The 22,273-nt window shown below is 40.0% G+C and overlaps 1 protein-coding gene across 1 annotated transcript in view; it reads left to right on the forward strand.

The window, feature by feature from the left end:
• LOC121912520 (retinoic acid receptor beta-like) overlaps positions 1–22,273 on the forward strand; it is a 224,467-nt gene that overhangs the window by 86,152 nt on the left and 116,042 nt on the right. The window contains exon 5 of the mRNA XM_042434668.1: positions 2,733–3,117. Within this exon, the coding sequence (XP_042290602.1) occupies positions 2,928–3,117 (190 nt within the window). The 5' untranslated portion in view covers positions 2,733–2,927. The remainder of the gene's footprint in view (positions 1–2,732; positions 3,118–22,273) is intronic.

A 22,273-nucleotide genomic window follows, 5' to 3' on the forward strand; every position in this document is an offset into this window, starting at 1 on the left:
ACCCTAAATAGTATTATAAAGCAATTTTATTGTTAAATGAATTAAAACAAATAAACAAAACAGAAAGGCCTCTGTTTCCATTGTGCCGGTTAATGGCCCCCAAACATCCTAAAAAAAGTGGCCCATGGTTCACTCTAATCGCTGATATAAATGATATGAAATGGCTACCATGTGAACAGTAATATTTTATGTATTGTAGTAGGACATGAGATGAAAAAAAGGAATGAAGAAAGAATGGTATTTTTCATGCACCATTTGCAAAGCAGGAAACTCAGTTTTGTTTTTTGTTGTACTTTTTTTTTGCTATTTATACTTGCTATTTACACTGCTTTTGCTGTATTCACGTAATGAGGGATGGATGGTATTTCTGTTTTCATTTGATCAAGAGGCTGATTGCCAGTGTTCCCAATAACAAGGATAATTTACACACTGATTTAAGTGTGATACGCTGAGCTGGTCGTGTGTGAGTTATGTCCATTCAACAAATTGCGGTTGTGATATGTTTGTCTTTTGCCCACCAGACATTACATTTACAACAGTCTGTGGCAATAACATATTTGGTAATGATGTTTCTGTCTGTGGTGGTGATGTTTTGTGGTGATAATAGTTTTACTCTTTATATCATATTGTAAATGGTTCCATCTGTGGTAACAGTGTTCCTGTGTACCCTACCTTATTGACAGGCAGAATGTTGATATTGGATATTGCCAAAATGACAGGTTAGATTAAATGCCAACATTTTTATATTTTTGTATATTTATATCAGTGCATGGCAATTTGTTTTTAAAACAAAATTCAGAATCTATGAATATGCAAATATTTTTCATTTCATAAGATGTCTCCTAGTCTGTTCTCAGTGTCTGTCCACTGGAGGCTTCATGTTTCCTCATCACACTTGTGTAAGTTACATACTGGACCAGGATTGGCTAGTAGTGATGTCACAAATCATGCTCATATATAGGTACACACCATAAACTGATTTTTTTAAGATGAGCACAGAGAAACTTTCTCCCAGTGAAGCTCAAACATTCAACTCAAGTAGCAATAAGAAAAACATATTTGAGTGGAGGGGGACTTGGCATGGTATGCTTAAGGTTAGGCAACTAAAGTACTTGGTTCAGTTGAGGGAAAGATTGTGGGAGACTTTGGCATGGATTTTTGATCTGTAAGCAAACTCTGGTCTCCTGTAAGAAAGTGAAATGTGCTACATGCCCAACCACCACCCCAACCTCCACACCCTTATTTTCTACAACTTTAGATATAGGACACTGAGTGTTGGAGTTAGATGTAAATCATGAGCTGCAGAATTGTCCAATATAAACTTACTTCCTAGGGACACTGGGCTGTGTGTGTAGTGATGTTTCTGCCAGTAGTGGCATAATCAGCAGTGATATTTATCCACAATGATGATATTTCTTCCCTCAATGATTTTTCTATTTGTCGTGATGATGATGTTTCCACCCATGGTGACACACCTGACAAAGCATTTCTACTAGTGGTGATGGTTTTGAATGCAGGGAACCCATTTTCACTCAGTGAAAACACTGAATGGATTCCATGTTCATCTGTCTGACCCAAACATCTGAATCCTCTGAACTTGTCTAGCAGATCACATCCCAGTCCATGCTATTAGAATTTACACCTCGTGTTTCGATCCCCAGATACAGATCACATTTTAATACCATGTCCCTGTCATTCTCTCTACTCTCACCTCTCCTCTGTCTCCCTCAGTGGCATGCAGCACAGCAGCAAGACGCTATCTTGTGGCCATTTATTACAAAGTGTGGTTACGTATCACTTTAATGGCCCCCTGACTGCAGGTTAGAGCAGTTTATAACTCTGTTAAACAGAATTCAGCAGAGGGGACTTTGACATCTCAGCTCCACCCTTCTCTTTTCTCCCACCGTCACCCTGAGCCAGATGGCTGTGACCTTGGCGTGAGGAGAGTTGATATGTGAAAACAAATTCTCTGCAAGGAATATCCTGGGCAATCCTTGAAGCCTTGAGGAATAATCAGTTTTAACTTCTGAACCAAACTTGTAGTGATACTATACAGAGTGGGAGGCTTGAAGGGTTTTTTTCTCCACTGCTAACAAATAGTTAGTCTTTGCAGAAAGGTCTTGTTTTTGAACTTACAGTATATATTCAGACGAAAAGCAGCCACAATTATTACTTTGCTTTCTTTACAAGCCTCCTTTATCTTCACAGGGACAAGGACTTTACAATTACATATTAGTTACTAGAGGGTAAAACATCAAAAAGCTAAATCTATGTGCTTTCAGTGAATGAAGTTTTCCACCAATGAATAAACTGCTTGTTTCTTGAGTCAGTGATCAGCTCAAAGGTTTTGAATACTTCCCTTATTAGTTTTTTAAAGACATGGTTTATAAATACATTCTCTGTATATTTCTTTCAGCCCAATATCCCTACAAATTAAAGTTGATATTGGAAGATCATGTGGTGTACTATTTGTGTCCAGTGCCAACGTTCAGTGCCAATGCAGGAAGTAGCTTATCTGTAGACTAAAGAGGTGGAAATTAAGGGTGAGGAGGATGAGTTGGTAATACAGGAAATTAATAAACTCTACTGAGCTAATTCTCCATTGGATTCCCCAGAATGAATAGTGGCCTAATAGTAGTTCTATTCCACATATGCAGTTTCATTCATCATCTACTGTTGGAAGAGCTAAAGAGTAGTAACTAACTAAGACTCAATGTGTATCTGTGTTACAGTGTAAGTGGGGTGAACCTCTGAGTTGACTTGGGTGACACCAACCTGCACCACCATGCATCTCTGGAGTGCTGAGGTGGTACCAAGCCTGCTCCAGTCACACTAACCGCAGCCAGGGGGTCACCTGATGGCCTCCCAGCCTCGCTACACCTCAGCTTGCTCAGTGCTCCTGCCGGCACCCTTCGCCCAACGCTGTGATGAAGACCGCCAGCCGTGCCCAGCCTCGCAGCAGTCCTCCGCTGGTCCAGATGAGGCACTACACACCTGGGGTATATCCTTTCCTTTTCCCATCGGTCATCAGCTCCCTGCCACAGCTGCCGCCACCATCACCGCAGAGGCTGCAGATCCAGCAGCCATCCAGCAGCGGCAGCACACCGTCACCTGTTGGTGAGTACTGTTGCTGCACCATCCAATGACACTGAGTTTACATTCCTGTCCACAAAACAAATTTAACATATCTTTTAAATATGGCAACAAGCAGCTTAGAGGTAAAGGAACAACACTGTAGTTACTGAAGTTGTCTCTCATACGAAAGCCTTTTTTGAGCTTTAACTCGACCTGATCTCAAGGCATCATCCTAAAAAGACTTTCCTCACCTGAAAGCCAACAGGAGTGGTCATTTGTTCACTTTTTACAGGTTACCTGTTGCGAGTTTTGTGGAGAAGGTTAGAATTGATGCATTGGTATACTATGTTATTTCAGTACCAAAGACCTCTGATCACATCCGTCTCCTGCCACTAGGCAATGTTGATTTCTTTTAACCATGAAGAAGATGGTTTCATTTTACCTTAACCATGACCTCCATCTTCCCTTAACCTTAACCAAGAAGTTTTAATTGCTTAAACTTGTTCTGGTGTGTTTTGTCCCACCAATGGGAGAGCTAACATTCAATGTCAGTGCAGTGTAAGAAGCAGTGTGCAGGATGAAAAGCAAGGATGTGGATGTTGGGATGGTGAATGGGGGTGTTACACTTCTAAAGAACAAACAAGTACCTGCATACTGCTAAACTGTTTCCAAATCCTCTATAATATCATATCGACGTGACAATGTTTTGACAACTATGGGTCTCTAACTGTGTATTTTTTGTTAACTAGAACCTGCAGAAATTAAGGATATGCGTGCCCCCTCTGATACTTGCTTTTGCACTTCTGACTTTCATGCAGGAGATCAGAGTTCATGTCCTCTAACCGACCTGCAATTAATGTTTACCTTTTTATTAATGGTAACCACGATCTTTCCCTAATCTTAACTATGTGTTTTAATGTCCTCCCCCTAAACCCTGCAGTTGCCATGCAGAGATATTACAAAACTTCCACTTAAGTTTGGTATTGGATGTAAAAAAGTGTTTTGGACAATCATCCGATATCAAGTCTTACCTGGATATAGGGTTGGAATGCATTGTTGTCTACATATGAGGATTTGTTTCAAGCAGGCACTAAAGGGTGTTAAGTGCATGAATGAACAAATTTGTACACCGAATCCACAAGTTTATCTGAGTACATTCAATCATGGTTGTTGCTCTCTGAATCAGTAGCCCCTCTCAGACCAGGCCATGCATGTCACTTGAGTAAAAGCTCACTGAACAATTAGGAGAGCCACACAAACATAGGTGGTTGCTAAGCTATTAACCATATAAACAGTGCTTATAAAGGCCTTGTTTTATACTGACATGAACTAAACAGTTCAAACTAGCAACAGACAGAATTGAAGAATCCAAGACTGAACAGATGTCATCACAGTTCTCTTGGCTCGGGCTTGGAAAAATTTTTTTTGGACTACAGTTTTTAACAGAACTTAATGATGGAGTTTGAGACATGGGTACTTTCCAGGCAGGGACAGCCTAATGAAGGGATGAAGATATTATTTGTTACATTTGGGAAAATGTAGAATCCAGTGTCTTGCCCCGCACTAAGAATTAATAACTCATTTACACCTGGCAGAGATCTGATGGGATCAGAATGCTATCAGACCTGCCAGACCATATCTGAAGGTAGTCAGGCTTGCACTGTGATGGATCTCAGTAAGGTATAAATGCAGTCCATGCAGCATGACTGCATTCATAGAAAAAAAAAAATCGGCCCAGGGATGAACCAGATCCAGATACAGGTCACATGTTAATACCAGGTGTATATAGGCCCTAAAGGTCAGGATATCTCATCCTCTACTCTGTTGATTTTTACCTTTTTTTTTTATTCTGTCACCTTGGAGTCTTCCAACGAAGTGCAATACTAAATCGCTGGAATATCCCTTTCATTAGTGTATAATAGTATGATAGAGACATTATACCTACTTCCCTACAACTACTACTAAATACTCTTGAGATATAGCTTGAGAAGTGCTTTAAATCTTTAAGAGATGCACATTTATATTAAGATGACTTTCATAGCTGCAAAATAAAAAACTTGAAGAACTGGAGTTCATTGTTGGGAGACGACATTAACCAGACAGAACATGACGATAACATCTCAGATAATAGTGAGTAATCCAGACAGCTGCATGGCTCCTGGATGATTTCCTCTCTAAAAGTGGCCCAAGGTTATCTCCACTACTGTAGGAATATTTTGACAAACTCTGGTTTGTGTTGGTGAAGTTTGTGCTCTGCTGTTTTCAACTGTTTTCATCTCCACATATTTACTCCCTCTGTTTTCCCTCCCCCTCTTCACCACCACCTAAAAATCTGCTTCGACATGAAAACCAGCAGGCAGGTTCACCCAGGGGGGATTCTTCCCCCAGCGAGGTGCTCAGGTGTGCAGAGTTGTGTGCTGCTGAACTCAGAAGTGTAAATAAACAAAACACAGAGAGTCTGGGAATTTCAATATTATTTGTTGATTTTTTTGAGTTGAGTTGAGTTGATTTTTTTTCTTAATTCCCATTGTTAATTTGCCTCTTTCTCAAATGTTCTGAGAAATTAGACTCAAACTAAATAAAATGTTGAATATCTAAATCAGAATGCCATATCTCTCTTTTCCCATTCATCAGAGCAAGAGCATTTAAGTGGAAAGGTCCTAAAATTGTTTGAGACTCAGCTAAGATCAATTGGTATTCGATTTCAGTTTATTTCAGCTTTATTATTATACTTATATACTTCCCCCATTCATCTTAGAAAAAGTCAGTATAATGTGCAGACATGCCATACCTATCCTGGTGTTGCTCTGAGAAATACTGTTTTCACCCTCTTATTTATTTCAGTCAGTTCTATTTTTCTGTTCATTCATTTGGTGTCAGCTGTTTTCAGTGAAACTCATCACTTGTATACATTTCTCACATTAAAGGCCCTTTTACATACACTAGAGCTCGCTACAGATAAACAGCACAAAAATATAAAGAAGTTGCAGTCACAATGCTGCATCAAATGTAGGCTTATTTACATCTACCGCAATCCAAGCATAAGACACTTATCTTGATTTTTTCAATAAAGTTTTGCATCATGAAAGGACCAGATGACAGAGAGACGGTTTAAATACATCTTGGAGAAGAATTCTTCAAAAAGAGCCAATGTGGTATCAGCTATGCCTATTACAGCAGGTAGATGTGCCATTGTACCAGGGAGAGACTAGCCCAGACCCACTTTGAAGAGGCTCTATGCCTGTTGTGGTGAATCTAGTCATAAAATTTAAACAAAAAAACAGAAAAAGAAGAAGAAGAAGAAGAAGAAGAATTGAACCAAACAAACCAAAACCAGCGCCAGCAACCGTGTCCCTTTGCAGACTTGAATACATCAATGAAGAACTTGTGTTCTTTTTTTTGTACCTTTTTTTAAAAAATTATTTTTCGGTTGCCATCTAGCTGTTGTGACATGTGATGTTGTTATTGGGTGAACCTGTATTGTTCCAGACAAAAATGGTTTGAAATCAACCAGGGAGTAAATAGATAAATGCTGGGATTCGCTTTGTATGTATATTCATTCAGCGATATGTTTTTATATGACATGCAAATTAATAGTCCTACATATCTCACTCTGTGTAAAAGAACCTCAATCCTCCAATTTTCTAGTTGGCTTTTAATGTGAAACATCATCAGGAAGTGTTTCTTTGACGGTAGCTTAACACCAATCAAGAGAACAGCAAAGTAGAACTGAGAGGAACTCTTTAGTGAGTGAGGACAGCATTTCTGGTCAGGAGAAAATCAGAACAGATTGGTGAGTATGACATGATGCCCTCGGTGAACTGATGGAAGTAGTTCTGTAGAAATGTTTATCATGCTGAATTTTCTATGTGAGACATTATAATATAGGTAATTCTACACCACAACCCCCAACTACCCCCTTTTTTTTCATTGCCTTTATTTATGTGCCCACTGTCCAGCCATTATTTGAATATGAGAGTTAGACCAATGGCTCCCAAAACTTTTAGCTTGTGACACAGGTTGGAGAATTTCAGAGAGTGATTTTCCCTGAAATTGTTTAATTTGAATCATTTTTCAATCAGATTTTTAGTGGCACCCTAGTAGCCATCTTATGACCTTTTTTCAGGGTCCCAGTCCCGAGGTCGTGAATCATTGAGTTAAACCAGTGACTTCAATCAAAGTGACACATAGTTTGCCTTTCATATTGAAAATATACCTATAATAAGACGTATCAAAATATGTTTAAAAATACCATTTCACAGTCGAAAGCAACATGAAGAGAATGTCAATACATTAAAATAATCTTGCTTAGCTGACTGGGGCAGGACAGAGTTTAGACATGAAATATACAGCACCATCAATAATATAATAACAATAAAAATAAAAACAACAATAAAAAGGAGATAAAAAGAGAACATATGCTGTCTTCTCCTTGATCATCCTTTGGTGTATGAAATAGATTAAAACAGAGACTGTATTATTTACAACATTAGAGACAAAAGAATAAATCTGAGCCTGTCTGATACAGATATGTCTGAACTTTGGGCATCAAGGAAATCCAGATGAAACAAACAGTAAGGTAATGAGCACTGCCATGGGTGTGATTTGTGAATTCACACAAACGATCCAGGCCGTCGTAGCGTCCCCGGGGACACACTCAAACACTCGCTGTTGTTGGGTCAGTGGGCCGGTTTGCCCTGCCTGCTGCCTTCTACCTCCACTGGGGGATTCGCAATGGAAACTGAACTCTATTGCAAACATCACATACCTCCTGGGAACTCCAGTGGCCCAGTCAACATCACTGAGGGGTCTGTGTGTGTGTGTCTGTGTGTGTGTGAGAGACAGTAAGAAAGAGAAAGAGAGAGAGAGGGAGGGAGCATGTGTAAGTATGAAAGAGATAAAAAGGAGAACCAAAGACAAAAGAAATATTATAATCAAGCACACACATTAATGCATGAATTCTGAATTTTTACATTCATATTGCAGCCATTTCCATTATGCATAATAGGGTTTTAACATACATGATTTTCTGAAGGGTGATGCTGGTGTTCTTTGGACTTGTTGCAGAATCCATTTTCATACATTATGTTTTGTTTTTTACAACTTTAACTTCCAAACATAAAATCAAAAATACAAAAGAAATAATAATTATAACCTGTATTAACCCTTTAAGCATTAAAGGAGAACGGAGGTTTTAAAATGTTAATATATTCTTCTGTTTCAGGCATACTTTAGTTTCCATTCCATTCAATATTTAACCTATTCGTATGCTAACAAAACGTAATCAGTCACAGTTACAGTACCATTAAATCTTTATTACCAATTACTATACACTATTGTTATGAGGTAATATAACGCAGCCTTTTCAGTCTGTATTTAAACTGCAGTATCACAAAAATAATGTAACTTTGGCAAAAAGAAAAAAAAACTGCATACTTGATTGCATTGTGATGGATTATTAGTTAATGGAAACCAAAGGCTGCCTGGAACAGTAGCAAAAAGTACTTAATTTTTAGTTAAACTGCTAAAACTTGCAAACTCACTGGTATGCTACTTAAAGTACTTCAAAGTTATAAAAAAAATATCCCATATATACTGTATCCACCTGTTCTTCTAATTAAAGCTATTTTACAACACTTAAACCAAGTGAAATATTCAGAGTTGGACCATGACTGTGCATCTAAAGAAAAAACTATTGACTATTGTATTATTTTAAAAACATTTCATTATCGTGGCAATAGGTTATCTTTCGGCAATTTCTGTGTCCAATATAACGTGTATCAGAATTTAAAATAAGTTTCTGTGGGCTCTGGAGGAAGGATGTGGTGTTAACCCATTGTATCGACTCTAGAATACTATATTGGGTTCCATATGACTAGAACCATGCCTGCAAGGAAAAGTTTTTATACCTTCCAAATGGCTAGACTTGAAGGAGGCTGCGATCATTGCCTCCTTCTGACTGGATCCCACTAAGTCCCCGATCAAAAGCAAAACAAAATCAAACCCTAACCCATCATTCTCAGACTGTAGTATCTAAAAAAGCATCACACAAGCGTGTCAGCAAGCTGGTTAATGGATCCTGTCATTCGCACACTTCCAGCCTCTCCACATCTGTCGCATCCCCTCCCGATGCTCTCCTTCCGTCTGGCCTTGAGGGGGACAAGGGAGGGGACACCTGTACTTCCAACCTGTCAGTGTCCTACCTGCTGATGACCCCAACAGATTATCAAAGCCTTCATCTGACAGGGAAATGTCAACATGCTCTTCATCTTATAGAGAAAGACACTGCTTCTCCATCGCCCAGGAAACATTTCTTCCTCTCTCCTCCCTGAAATCCACACAGCAACATCAGGTCTTGAGCTGAGAGTGTGTCCTGTCAGTTGTGATAAGCAGACTGGTACTTGAGGGTAATGCATACATGTTTTTGAAATAAACATGCTGTGTAGCTACATCGTAGTAAGGTCTAGTGTACTAATGTAAAAGGAAAATGCATAAAAGGGTCAGTTCACACAAATCACTCACTTATCTCTTATGATATCTGGCCATGCAAACTTTTTTTAAATGTAATTTTTCAATGCAGCAAGCAACACCAACAAAATTCCATTCACCTCTATAAGCCTTTTTCACAGCAGAAAGTTTGACCTCTCATAATAGGAAAATCACAGGCGTTACTAATAACATTAACGATGGCTCTGCTCTATTCAAGTGTCCCAGTAAGTCATGACAGTGTGACAGTGAACCAACATAAACAATACCAGGACCCTGAACCCGAAGCAGCTACAAATTAAAAATGCCTATTGTATTGAGGTTGAGGCAGAAATATCATGGGCTTAATATCCAAACCTTGGCAAAAAAAACCCAAAACAAGACTATCTACAAGGTTAGATACAACAGAGGTAAAGGTGTTTCGATTTTAGGTGTACCAACCCTGAAATGGAACAGCTTTTTTGTGGTCCTTAAAAGAGTACTCAAACAATAGCACACAATTGCAACAATTGCATTGCACTCCTATAACATTGCCAAAAAGAAAAAAGTGTCAATCGATGTGGCAGAACAAGAGATAATGTCATTTTTTATTCCACGCGTTCTTCTTCCTTTTCAAAACCTGATGCCTACATTTCCCACAATGCAACTCAATCATTGACAGTTATTGTTATGCTAGTAGCAGTTAATGTAGCCTAGCCTCCAGCAGAGATGAGCAGTGGGCTACAGAGGTCTGGTAACCTCACTTCTTTCTTACTCCACACTCCCAGATTATTTTCATTTTCAACTTGTAGTCTTCAGACCCAACCGACGCTGACTCAAGTGACATCATTTTAGGCAATTTATCAGAATCCACTCAGCTCCCTCTTGATACAGAAAATACTTAATACTACTTTTTTGCATATGCAGCAGTACTTCACAACACCTGTAAACAGTTGTTTGATGTGTAAAATCAGTGGAGTTCCCCTCTAACATGACCACAGACTAGAAATCAGTTCTGCAACCTTTTTATCTGCCATTACATCTATCATAACACTATAAGTTCTCAAATAAAAGCCGGAATTCGGATAATGGCACCATCCTTATTTGTCTATGGCCACAAACACAAACGATCTGTCCCCAATAAATGCCAGGTAAAAACATTGAGGGTTGCTAGAATTACGGTTCACATGGTAAATTCAACATAATGTACATTTTCCCAACACTAATGTTAGAAGTACAACATCAGACCCATGTCATACTCACCACTCTGCTGCTCTCATTTCCACTTTTTAACAGAAACACACATTTATTCACTAATTATTTCCATTTGCTTCCACTTTGCCATTTTTTCAATCACTGTCAAGGTACCATCAATGAAACTTCCTATAGATGTTTCACATTAAAAGCCTACAAGGAAAGGAGGGGATTATCGCCTCTGAGTTGCTGCCGGCCTTTTAATGTGCAGAAAACATCTTTGCAGCAACGTCTTTGAATGTATCGAGGCAAAATGTAAATATGACGGAGATGCTGAGTTTCAAATTTCAAATGGGAGTGGATCACAAAAAAGGGAGGACTCTTAATAAAATATGATGAGATGTAGTTTTAAAAAAAGGCCCTGTCTCTAATGTAAGCATTTTTCATATAAAGGTGAAGTTTAGGTAAATACAGGTCCCGTCTACTAGAATTGAGAATTTACAATATGTTAAAATTGCTGCATTTCACCTTTAAAGTGTTTCATATGAGCTTAGAAACCAATGTCAGACAGAATACATCATCCAATTAGAGAAAGAGAAAACTTTCTCACAATATATAATATATAATAAAACCCATCTGCATGTGTAAGTGAGGCCTGAGAGATGACACACACATACACACATTTATACAGCGATATGTATGCATGGACATAAGTTATACACAGCATTGCTTTAATACTTTCTTTGAGCCACTCTAATAATCCACTGATACAACATGTCTGCACAGCACCTAATCTTAAAAGAGACTCAGCTGTCAGTTTGCTCTCAAACTTTGCAAATACACACTCACACACCTACACATTCATCTTTTTATTCCTCCAGATTTATCCCCACCTCTTTCCCTACCCCTTCCTTTGTCTTCCTCGCTCATTTCAAGTCACTGTCTGCCTGACTGTCTGTCAGTGTTTCCCTGTTGTTATTTTAGAATCCATCGCAGAGTATTTAGGTCACATGCGGTTTCTAGCCCTGGCAAAGTATGAATAATGCAGACTTCTCTTATTACACCATGTGCTAACCCTCTGGATTGAAAATCAATGTGCACTCAAGTGGCTGGCAAAGGAATGGAGCTAACTCGCCAGCCGCTACGCCAAGAGAAGCGAAGAGAGCAAGGGCTACATCTGATAGTGTACCCTAAAGGTTTAACAACATTTCTATTTTAACAGGTTTCAAGCCTTTACCCAATACAATATGCTTTTCATCTGCCGACTGCAAAAGGCGTTGGGACTTCATTTACTGAGGGCTGAATGTGATGAGAACAAGAGGTTGTGGAACAAAAAAAAGTAAGACAAAGATTATTGGACATCGACAATGCATAGAGGAATGTCTGAAAACCAGACCATTGTCGGGGACGTATGACTGATTGAAGAAGGGCTGGGAGAGTTTTTTTACCCCCACTGTTTCCAACCTTTCAGTGCACTCCCTCCTACAGTTCAACCATAGTTCACATTGCGAGGAGTTTCCCCCCACCACCCACCCCCACCTTCCCCGTGTAGTGCTTGGAGAATCCTATGCATACATGCAACCGCACATTCCACACATAGACTAAAACAGTGTTTACAACATGATCCACAGTTTGCCTCTGGTTTGGAAAGGTGCCCGCGCTGCTGCAAGCAACACTAGTTACCCGCTGCGATCACATTGGCCATGGGGTTTTTGATGGTGAGGGTTTTTTTTTATGGGAGAGACCCCCCTGACATCTGGCACACATCTGGAGCTGTTTAATGAGAGGCTCAGTCTGCCCGACTTTTTACTTCGAGCCCACCATCAATCCACTTCATTCTCGAGTTGTCAAGAGACTCCAACTCTCATCTCCTCGCTTTGGCAAAAGCCAAATGATGTCAATACATGAATGATAACAGTCTGTAAAAACATGCAAGGGGAAAATATCAAACTGAGCAAAACTAATTGGGGAGGCTTCGATTTGGAATGCATCTTATGGTATTTACTCCCCAAAGCAATAAGCAACCTGTGATTGGAGCTGTGTTGATTACAGAGCTTACTGTAGTTTATTGATATGATTTCTGTGCCATACACCTGTGGGTAGACCTGGGGCTTTAATGCACTGTGTTTGTGTCTCCGAGCCATGAGAATCTGCTCAATAACTGGGAAGAAAGAGATTTTTGCTGGGACTGAATCCAAACTCATTTTAGATTTCTCTTTTGGAAAATGAATTCACTTCGTAGTCAACAGACGAACTGGTACGATTCTGTTCTTAAAGCCATGCTGGTGTTTTGTGAGGTAAATATCCAAATGTGCATCTTAACGTATGGCCTCCCCTGCCTGTGGTCACAGTGCATTCTCCATGGTAGCCACCCATAAATCAAGAAAATGGCTCCTTTTGTATGTTCATTAATAGGCACAACATGCGTCCATACAAAACCCCAACTATTCTTTGAATGGACTTTGATTGAAAGCCAGTCTTTTTAACAGCGGCATTCTTATTCTCGCCCTGTAGCAGCTTGTCTAGCTGTCCGCGTTCTTATTTATTACCCCTTGAAGATGAGACAATGAAAAAGCAGTTCTCAGAGCTCTGTTTGCATTGAGAGGCCCGGAGCACAAAGCAGCCGGAGAGCATCTCATTGTTCGACAGGGCCAGCAGAGATGCGGCTCGCTTCAAAGATTGCCTCTTTTTTTTGGTGGTGGTGGGTGGTATGGGAGTGGAGGAGGGGCTCGGAACTAACCATGAGGAGTAGATTTCATCACAGGAAGGGATGTGGGGGCAGGGAGAGCCGGGTGGAGCTGGAGATCCAGGAGTCAAACACAGGCCAACGTGAACTTTCCAGCACTAAATTTGGTTCACATCTATAGGAAGCTTTACTGTGCTCAGGTTTGTGCCCTGCAGAGGATGCAAACACTTTGAAATGTGGTGGAGGCTTGAGATTTAGATAAATGATCATGGGAAGTATATCCTGCTGTTGCAACTGAGGTTTTTATAAGAGTCTTAAGTGGCAATGCAAATAGAGCCTGGTAGTCGCAGCAAAACGAGGAGCAAAGTCCAGTTTTCACAATGTGTTTCCCTTCATTTGATCTGGACTCAGAAATGGAAAAAAGGGGGTTGGGAAATGAGTGGTAGTCTTAAGCTTCCCACAAAGAAGCTATTTAATGTGTGTCCGTGAGTTGTGTGTATGAACCTGCAATTATGAGGCAGAGAGCCCAAGTCTGCACTCAGAGATAAGTTGGACGGATGTTCGCTCTCATTCATAGAGAGCCAATGCGCTTTACTCTGCTAAATGGGCTACGGATACTCCACAACATGCGGCCTGACTCTGAAATACACACAGAGATGGAAAAACATGGGGATATCAATGACAAGACACAGACAAACGAGTGCATATAAGCAATGTGCACACATTCATAGACTTGTTTTCTTAATTTGCAGGTAGCTATATTTGACATTCTGGAAAGTGATTGCAGATGAATATTAGCAGACATCAGCTAACTCATTGCAGTATAATTACACTTTATTATTACAATTTGGGTCTTATTTCTATCAGTAATAATAACATTGCATTCCCCAGGTTAATGGCTTGGATCTGGGAACACTATCACTTAAACAAAGTTAGATGGGACAAGAAATATGAGCAGTCAGACAATCAGACAGATTTTAAACAAACCTGCAGGTTAGCTAAACTTATCTGGAAGGGAAAAGAAGGTAAATGGTAAAATTAGTATCCAAACTGTCAGTTGGAAACATCCATCATATTTCACAGTTAAACTTTGACCTTGCAATGAAGGGATTGTTAACTGACATTTTGGGTGTGCTCACTTTCAGCTAAAAAAAAAAGTGGTTAAGATAATCTGGCTAAACTTTTGGCTTATTAACAACCTGTCTGATCACTCATCTTCATTGCCCTGTTGGACTTGATGGCCAGATATACAAAAGTAAGACTTCAGTTCTACTTTACTGTTTTGTGTCACTCTCAGCGCTCTCATCAACTTCATTTTCGGTGTAAAAAAGCTCTGATAAACTCACTGTACACTACCTGTCCAGTGCCAAAAAGCAGACAGAGTTAGTGACTAGCTGTTGAATATAGTGGAGCATTTAGCGGCAAGATATTTTCCTCTGGAGTTGGAGACCAAAACAGAGCTAAGAGGAGGGAGAATATTGAATATTCATCAAATGACCACATGACTCCTACTGAATGCTAATAATGCTCTTTACCTGCTGCATGTGTAATAGGCAGCTGTTAGCTAACAAGTACACCATGTTTTTTACAGCTACTTGTGCTGCCCCCAAGTGGTTAAAAATAAATGATTGCATGTTTAAGGTTAGGAAAGGTTAATTAAGATTGTGGAACTATATTCACATCCTTACTTTCCGCTTCTCTACAAGTCCACCCTGCTCCCTCTGAACATTGGCAGTGGATGTAGAGCATTCACTGTAGATTCATTCACTGGGCTGGACAAACCAGAATTATCCAGTAATTTTGATCTATGTGCACTATCCCTGACAAACAAATAAGTAAATACAGAGATCATATGGCCAGTTCACATTTGGAAGTGTGAAAAGGGCCAGTTCCCACAGACGCTCTGAGCCTTGCTGTCTCTGCTGTGATCCGTCACACTGTGGCATACACACCGAGCATTTGTGTTTGCAGTGTGTCTGCCTCGGTCGAGCCCTTTGTATAGCCACAGCGCTATATTTAGCCTCTGGTCACAACTTAGCTCCTAGCTCATCAATTATATTAGGCTGAGTGCATTCTGCGAGCATGTGGCTGTTGGACAAATGCTTGTTGGTCTAGTGGTAGGCTGAAGAGATAGCATTATCAGGACTGGAGGGCCATCACATAGAAGTTGCTTTCTTCAATCTCTCCATTTGCTGCTTGGCTGCAGGTTCCTGGCCAACACCAGCACGCACAACCCATGAACAGATCCCTCTAATCGAGTGAGTTTGTCTTGGGGGAAGGCCAGCAGACTGTGGAGCCTTTTTTTTTTTTTTTTTTGGTTGAGAACGCGAACAAAAGGTTGTTTATGTGTGGAGGCTGTTCTCTCAAAGAGGGAGCTGGGTTAGCTGTGTCTGTTTGTGGCGATGCAGGCAGGCAGGCTTTGAAAGGCGCTAAGCCACATACTCCTGGGCTCTGCAGAACAGCAGCAGCAGCACTGTAGAGCTCCAGCAACTGATTAACAACCGCTGGATGTATGGAGCTGAGGCAGAAAACAGCCGAGAGAGACAAAAGACGGAGAACAAACAGCTCAGTGACAGATTGATGGTTTCACTCGCAACAACGTTACCTCAATGAGTAATGACAGACAAGGAAATTGAATATCAAAGAATGATGTATTGACTTGATATTGACTGAAGTTGATTTTATGTAACATATGCAATTTTCATGTGTCGGCTCAACAGAAAAAACCTTTCTTGGCCAGTCAAGTTCTTTTCTATATAGGAGACAGTAAGTCCCTTTCCTCCCCCCTTACTTTCCCTCCATAGGACTCTGGATGCCTTGACAAAGGCTTGACCTGGTGCCCTGAACTGGCTCATGAATGAGAAACAACTAACGTGGATTCTACAGGGTTGTCTCCTTACAGCACAATAGTTTAGGCGCCAGCTGGAACCACCAGCTTCTTCTTGTTTCTCAAATTCAAGGGGTGAATTTTTGAGACCTACAGTAGGAGATGACATTTGTTCGACAGTTGAATCATCCCAAGTTCCAAATGATAAGATAATACAGTACATACTGTACAACAATAAGGTCTAACTAGGCTTTAAAGAAAGTGCTTGTCCGATCGTTAAACAGCATTTTAAACCCCCTAATCCCACGCCTTTCCAATATTGAACTTGGGGCAGGGGGTTGCTGCGTCCTACAATTTTGGTAACTTTGCGAAACCGATCCATCAAGTACACCCACTTCCCACATGGACTGGCCAGTTTTGTGGAGGTGAGAAACTTCTCTTGTTCATTCTTTACACAGGTACTTCCATTATTTTTTGTGTACAACCGGGTGCAACACCATGAATGCCTTTGATAAGAACCTGTCTGAAAGTGTACAATTTTGGTACATTTGGTGCAAATGGTCCATTTTCATACCATCTGTATGATTCATCGTGTCTGGCCTCTCTCTGTGACAGCAGGCTTTTTACCTCTTTGTTCGATTGTGACCAGTATAAACACTTTCACCTTTAGACATGGTTGGATAGCAAACTAGTTTGTTTCATACACCAGCCTTTAAGATTCTCAGGGGCCCTGTGTAAAATCAGGTATCTTTTTATTTTGTTGAAATCCCAAATATCAAAAATAATTCCAATTAGGGAAAAATATGACTCATAGGCCATAATCGAGGCCTTTGCAGTTGCAGACAGTTCTATAATTTTAAAATTAAAGCCCAAATTTGCATTCAAAAGACAAAATCATATCATCTTACAGTCTAATTTCCTGTTCAGCGTGTCTGTTTGGCAGCTTGTGACATTCAAATGTTTGAGAACCTTAAAACCAAAATATTATGTTTATAGAATAAGGAGGCTAAATGATGAGCCAAAAAAGAGCAACAAGAGGAAAAAGGAGAACGGTAGGGAAGCAGGATTTTGGATGACAGCGAGCCAGAGAGCAGAAGAATAAGCGCAGCAGAGGGAAAGGTTCAGTGTCGAGGTGGGGGTGAGGGGATTTTAGCCATCCTTTGGGCAAGCCTCTAGTCCGGGTCACTGTTGGCCCTCAGGAAGGCCCTTCTGCATTCCTGTCCTCTGGGTGACCCCTTATGTAGGGCTGCAAGACTTATTGGAGTAATCAGCTGCTGTCACCACCTTGGTTATGCTGCATGGACTCAATCCAATAAATGTGAATGGGACATGTAATAGCACCTGATGAAAAGTAAGTTTGTTTGCCTGAAAGGAGGCCCTCTGAGTTTTTCCTTTTTGTCCACTTTTTTTTTTTTTTTTGGCTGTATGTTTTGCTTTCTCCTCATACCTTTCTGTTTGTATCAGAAATGGAAAACTACTGCATGAACAAGGGAGGTAGTGGAAGAGAAACCCAACTATACATCCTTCATCACAAAATCACCTGTTTACGCTGTCATAAATCTTTATGATATGAAATTTAAAGAACTGATCATAGTAAAAAGATTCAATCAGATGTAAATTGTATAAAGAGGGCGTTAGAATAGAAAAAACATCCAGCAATAATACCATACAGGATTTTTTTTTTTTTTTTTTTTTGCTGGGTTTGCTGATAAAGATGCTTATTTAAGTTTGTACAAGATTTTGAGAAAACTATTGGCAAGGCTATCTTCTACTGGTGCCACCACCAGGCAAACATTTCCACTTGTACATCAAGAAATATCAATACTAATCAAATTCAAACACATCACATTTGCACCATCATGCTCTTCAGAGGATGAACCCTTTCCATTTTGTACAATCCTTGAACTTTCCTCTAGTGCCACCCTCAGGACAAAATGTTCACTTTGAACACAAGATATCTAAATCTAACAGGCAGGCTGACATGAAGTTTGCAATTAGCAAGCTTCAACAGGATAGGCCCATATCCTGATGTCAGGGTCTTTTTCAAGTTAATGTCTAGCACTATGGACATGGTGGCTGTGTGGTGCAAACGTGGTGGAAAGCATGATGTTCAAGTGTGCCCAAAATATTATGCCATAGCTCATTTAACATTAAGCAAATCAACAGGTTTTTAAAACATAGCTAATAAAAAATGTTGAAAATCAGGTTAGGGGTGGTCCCAACCAAAGTAACTTCAAAGTAACCTTTATTTATTCAGATAAGTTTCTCTTTTGCAGGAACACCTTGATCACATTCACACAGTTACACACATTCACACCTGGAAGCTGCCCAGTACAACTACAGTCTGATCTGCCGGCCACTGAGCAGCTCCTCTGGCACAGCTGGGGTTAAGGACCTTGCTCAAGGGCACCTCAGTGGTTGTGATGAGGAGGGGCAAGCACTGCTTTTTCACTTTCCCCATCCAGATTTGTCCTGCCGGTCTTGGGATTGAAACGATGACCTTCCGATCACAAGCTTGCTTCTCCAACCTTCAGGCCACCACTGCAAAAGTCTAACTACTTCTGACTATAAAAATGATTGAATGACTTTAAAATGTAATAATTTGCAAACATATGGAATGTGATATTTGTCAACACATTGAGATTTTTAAAATAACGCAGAAACCAAATATTTCTCTCTCTCTCCATTTGATGGCTGAAAAGCTCCACTGTCTGAGATTTTACTTTAAAAGTGGACAGAAGGGTCTAACAGGATAACACTTCCCTGTCCATACATAATCACCATAGTTGTACATGTAAGTCTGCAGAAAATAGACTTGAAGCATAAAAATTCTCTGAGTAGCAATTACATGTGTAAAGCATGATTCATTACATCACTGTTGTAGATAGTTACCCTGCTCATTTTAAGTAGCCAACCAATAGAAGTTCTTCTTAACCTTAATAGTCTTATATGACTGTTTGATCAACATTTTATATTTGCTGATCCTAAATGGATAAAGAAAGAACTGGGTTTATGATACAGCATTTATTTGCCTTGTGCCTTCGGTCTATACAGAGTCTGTGCTTGTTGTTGTGTTACTGTACTGTAATGTTTGGGAGTCCTTTTCTTCAGACTCATGGGGAGAAAACAGCAGAAAAAGGGAAAGGCTGAGAAGTATTGATTTTCTGGCACCACCCTGCTCAGATTAAGAAATGCCAATACGAGGATTCCACCCCGACTCTCTGGTTCATGTCGAGTTCACTTGTCATTTTCTATAATTCTGACAAAATCAAGATGCTTAACCGTGATGTAGTTAGCCATGCTGGGCCGCCCTAGGGCTTTCTGATTGAATTAGGCGTCTGTGTTCTGCCATTTGGTACCAGCCTGAAGTATTCCCAACACTTAATGGGGGAAGAGGTTATTTACTGTTTTCAAAGAGGGGATTTAAAAAAATGAACAATGCTGCTGTTCATAAATTCAGCAATTAGGAGTCTCTCAGCTTTCCTACAGCTAATATAACTGTTTGCTTTTCGTAACATGGCATGCTGTGATTGCTTATGTACATAATACATCAATAGATTTCATATAGGATTTAGATTTTTAGGCAATATGCCTGTTTGACTGTGACTGCTGTAAAGTAAATATATGCCTTTACAGTACAGTTCCAACCAGCATTTGTACATTGTAATGAACTACAGAGAAGAGATGAAGGTGGGCATTTTTATACAATCAATGGCAATGTATACAGCATATAATTTAAGTTGCTATGGTGACAAAACCATTTCTTTTATGTATGTGAAAAATTACCATAGCTAATGAATAAACATTCACATCAGGGTTACTCCCACACAAAGAAAAAAACAACCAAAAATCAACAAAAAAAAAACAAAAAAAACACTGCTACTACTACTGATGAGAGAACAGACATTTTGACTTGTCACAGCAGGAAAAACACAGGTGTTACTGATAACATTAACGATGTTCTATTCAAGTGTCCCAGTAAGCTGTGACAGGTGAGCCAGCATGTGCAATATGAGCACCCTGAAACTGAAGCAGCTAAATGGAATTCAACTATCATTCACTTTATTATTTACACTTGTGCTTTTACTGTGACATGTTAAATGTCTGTGAAAAAAGGCCTATGGTGACCAGATGTCAAAGGATTCTCTGAGATAAAAGAAACAGCCTAAAGATTTAAAACAACATGTTTAAGAGAGCACTTGAAGTGCGTTTGCATAAATCCAGTTCCTTTTAGGAGTGAACTCTTAAAGAAAATCTTAGAGAATTAGTGAAACACTTTGGAAAACACATTTAAAGATCTAGTTTCAGGCAATTGTCTTGGTTTAGCATAAAGACAAGGGGGAAACATCAAGCCTGTCCAAAGTTCAAATATCCACCTACCATTTACATTCTGGAAATCTTGACAAACAATTCTTAATCCAAACACTCAACACTTTTTGTGCAGCATCTGTGGCTGTAGTGTGAGTTCCCTGATGCAGTCGTTGAGCACAGGCAGTGCTTAATTTGTAAATCAGAAGGTGCCAGAAGGCGAAGTGCATATGAGAGCAGAGGGGTGACAAGGTAGGCACAGGTCCTGGAACGTGTACAGAACACTGGGCTGAAAACAACATGCTTTGTATGCAAATGCTCTCCTACTAAGTTTCCTCTTACCTCCTACAGGCCTCAATTTCAAATAATTTCCATGATATAAATGTTATGGCAATAATTTGAAATTATTTTAGGCTACTCTGCACAACACATGCAAATTCCCACATCACCACATGCTTAACTGTGGGGCTCATAGCACTTGCAGACAGGAATTCATTTCTCAACAGGTCTAACATATACAGTAAGACAATAATACTTCATAGTTCACAACAAAGAATCACACAAAGCTTTCAAAAAACTCATTATTATTAAAAGACTGGCACAGCAGCCCAACAAAACCAGTTGGAACGGCATCCTATTAATAGACAAATGTATGCTTACCTTATCTAGTTGTCCAAAGTACCCCCACACCACAGCCATGTCCCAGTTCCCCTCCTCCTCCCTGTTGCAGATTTTACTGCATATGTCGGTGGTTGTCCCACAACCTTACATAAGGGACTGGATTGGATTTGGCCAGGGGGTCTTACAACATTCAGAAAGAGTAAATATGATATGGTGGATGTGTGCAGAGGTACAATTCAGGGTGCAAATCAGGTTCATTCGAGAAAATCCATGCTCACCCTTAGCACTTGAAATAGGAATGCTATTGACAGCAACAAATAGCTCCTTCAGTTCATCAGGGATGTGTTTTCCATCTGAGTCTTTGTGCTCTCTATAGGCCTGAATGACTGCACGCGGGCTATCAATGTCAGCAATTCAACTTCAATCTCTCCAGACACTGCACTTGCGTCCTTGGGTCAGTACTGTGCATGAAGCACCTTCAACTCCTCAGTAAACTTATTATATCCAGTTTTATCCACCAATCCTTCAAGTTCTTAGCCAAACTTAGGAGCTTAGCTGCTGCTGTGGTAGCAGCTCCTGCTCCTGTCAGTGAACCTGGCTAACTGCTGCTGTGGTAGCAGCTCCTCTGCTCGCTAGCATTACCACTGCAACCGCCCTTGTGTGTCATCGTCGCCATCCTGACCTCACATCTTGACATCTTTTTTACCTTTGCAGTTGCACATTTTGATCCTCTCTGCTTCAGTGTTCTGGCTGCAGCAGGTTTTGGCAATTTGTTTTTTGTCTGTGCACATGACATAAGCATAATTACCCAGCAAGCTTTTCACTCAGTGCACTCGCTCACACCAACAGTTATATCACCTGACTTTTTAAGTATAAAGCTAAGCTAATAAAGAATGTGACATTGCTTGAATATTGGTCTGTAAATTTAAATATATATTTTTTATTTTATGTTATTATTTTTGTTTTTATACCACAAGAGCCATGCAAACAGGTACTGGAACACAGGGAGCCAAAAACGAAGAGGTCCCGGATCCTGTTCCGGCAGGATCCGGCACAAATTAAGCCCTGAGCACAGGCATTGTATTGGTATTTGTACA

This window comes from Thunnus maccoyii, chromosome 15 (genome assembly GCF_910596095.1).
Source record: "Thunnus maccoyii chromosome 15, fThuMac1.1, whole genome shotgun sequence".
Classification (NCBI taxonomy): Eukaryota; Metazoa; Chordata; class Actinopteri; order Scombriformes; family Scombridae; genus Thunnus; species Thunnus maccoyii.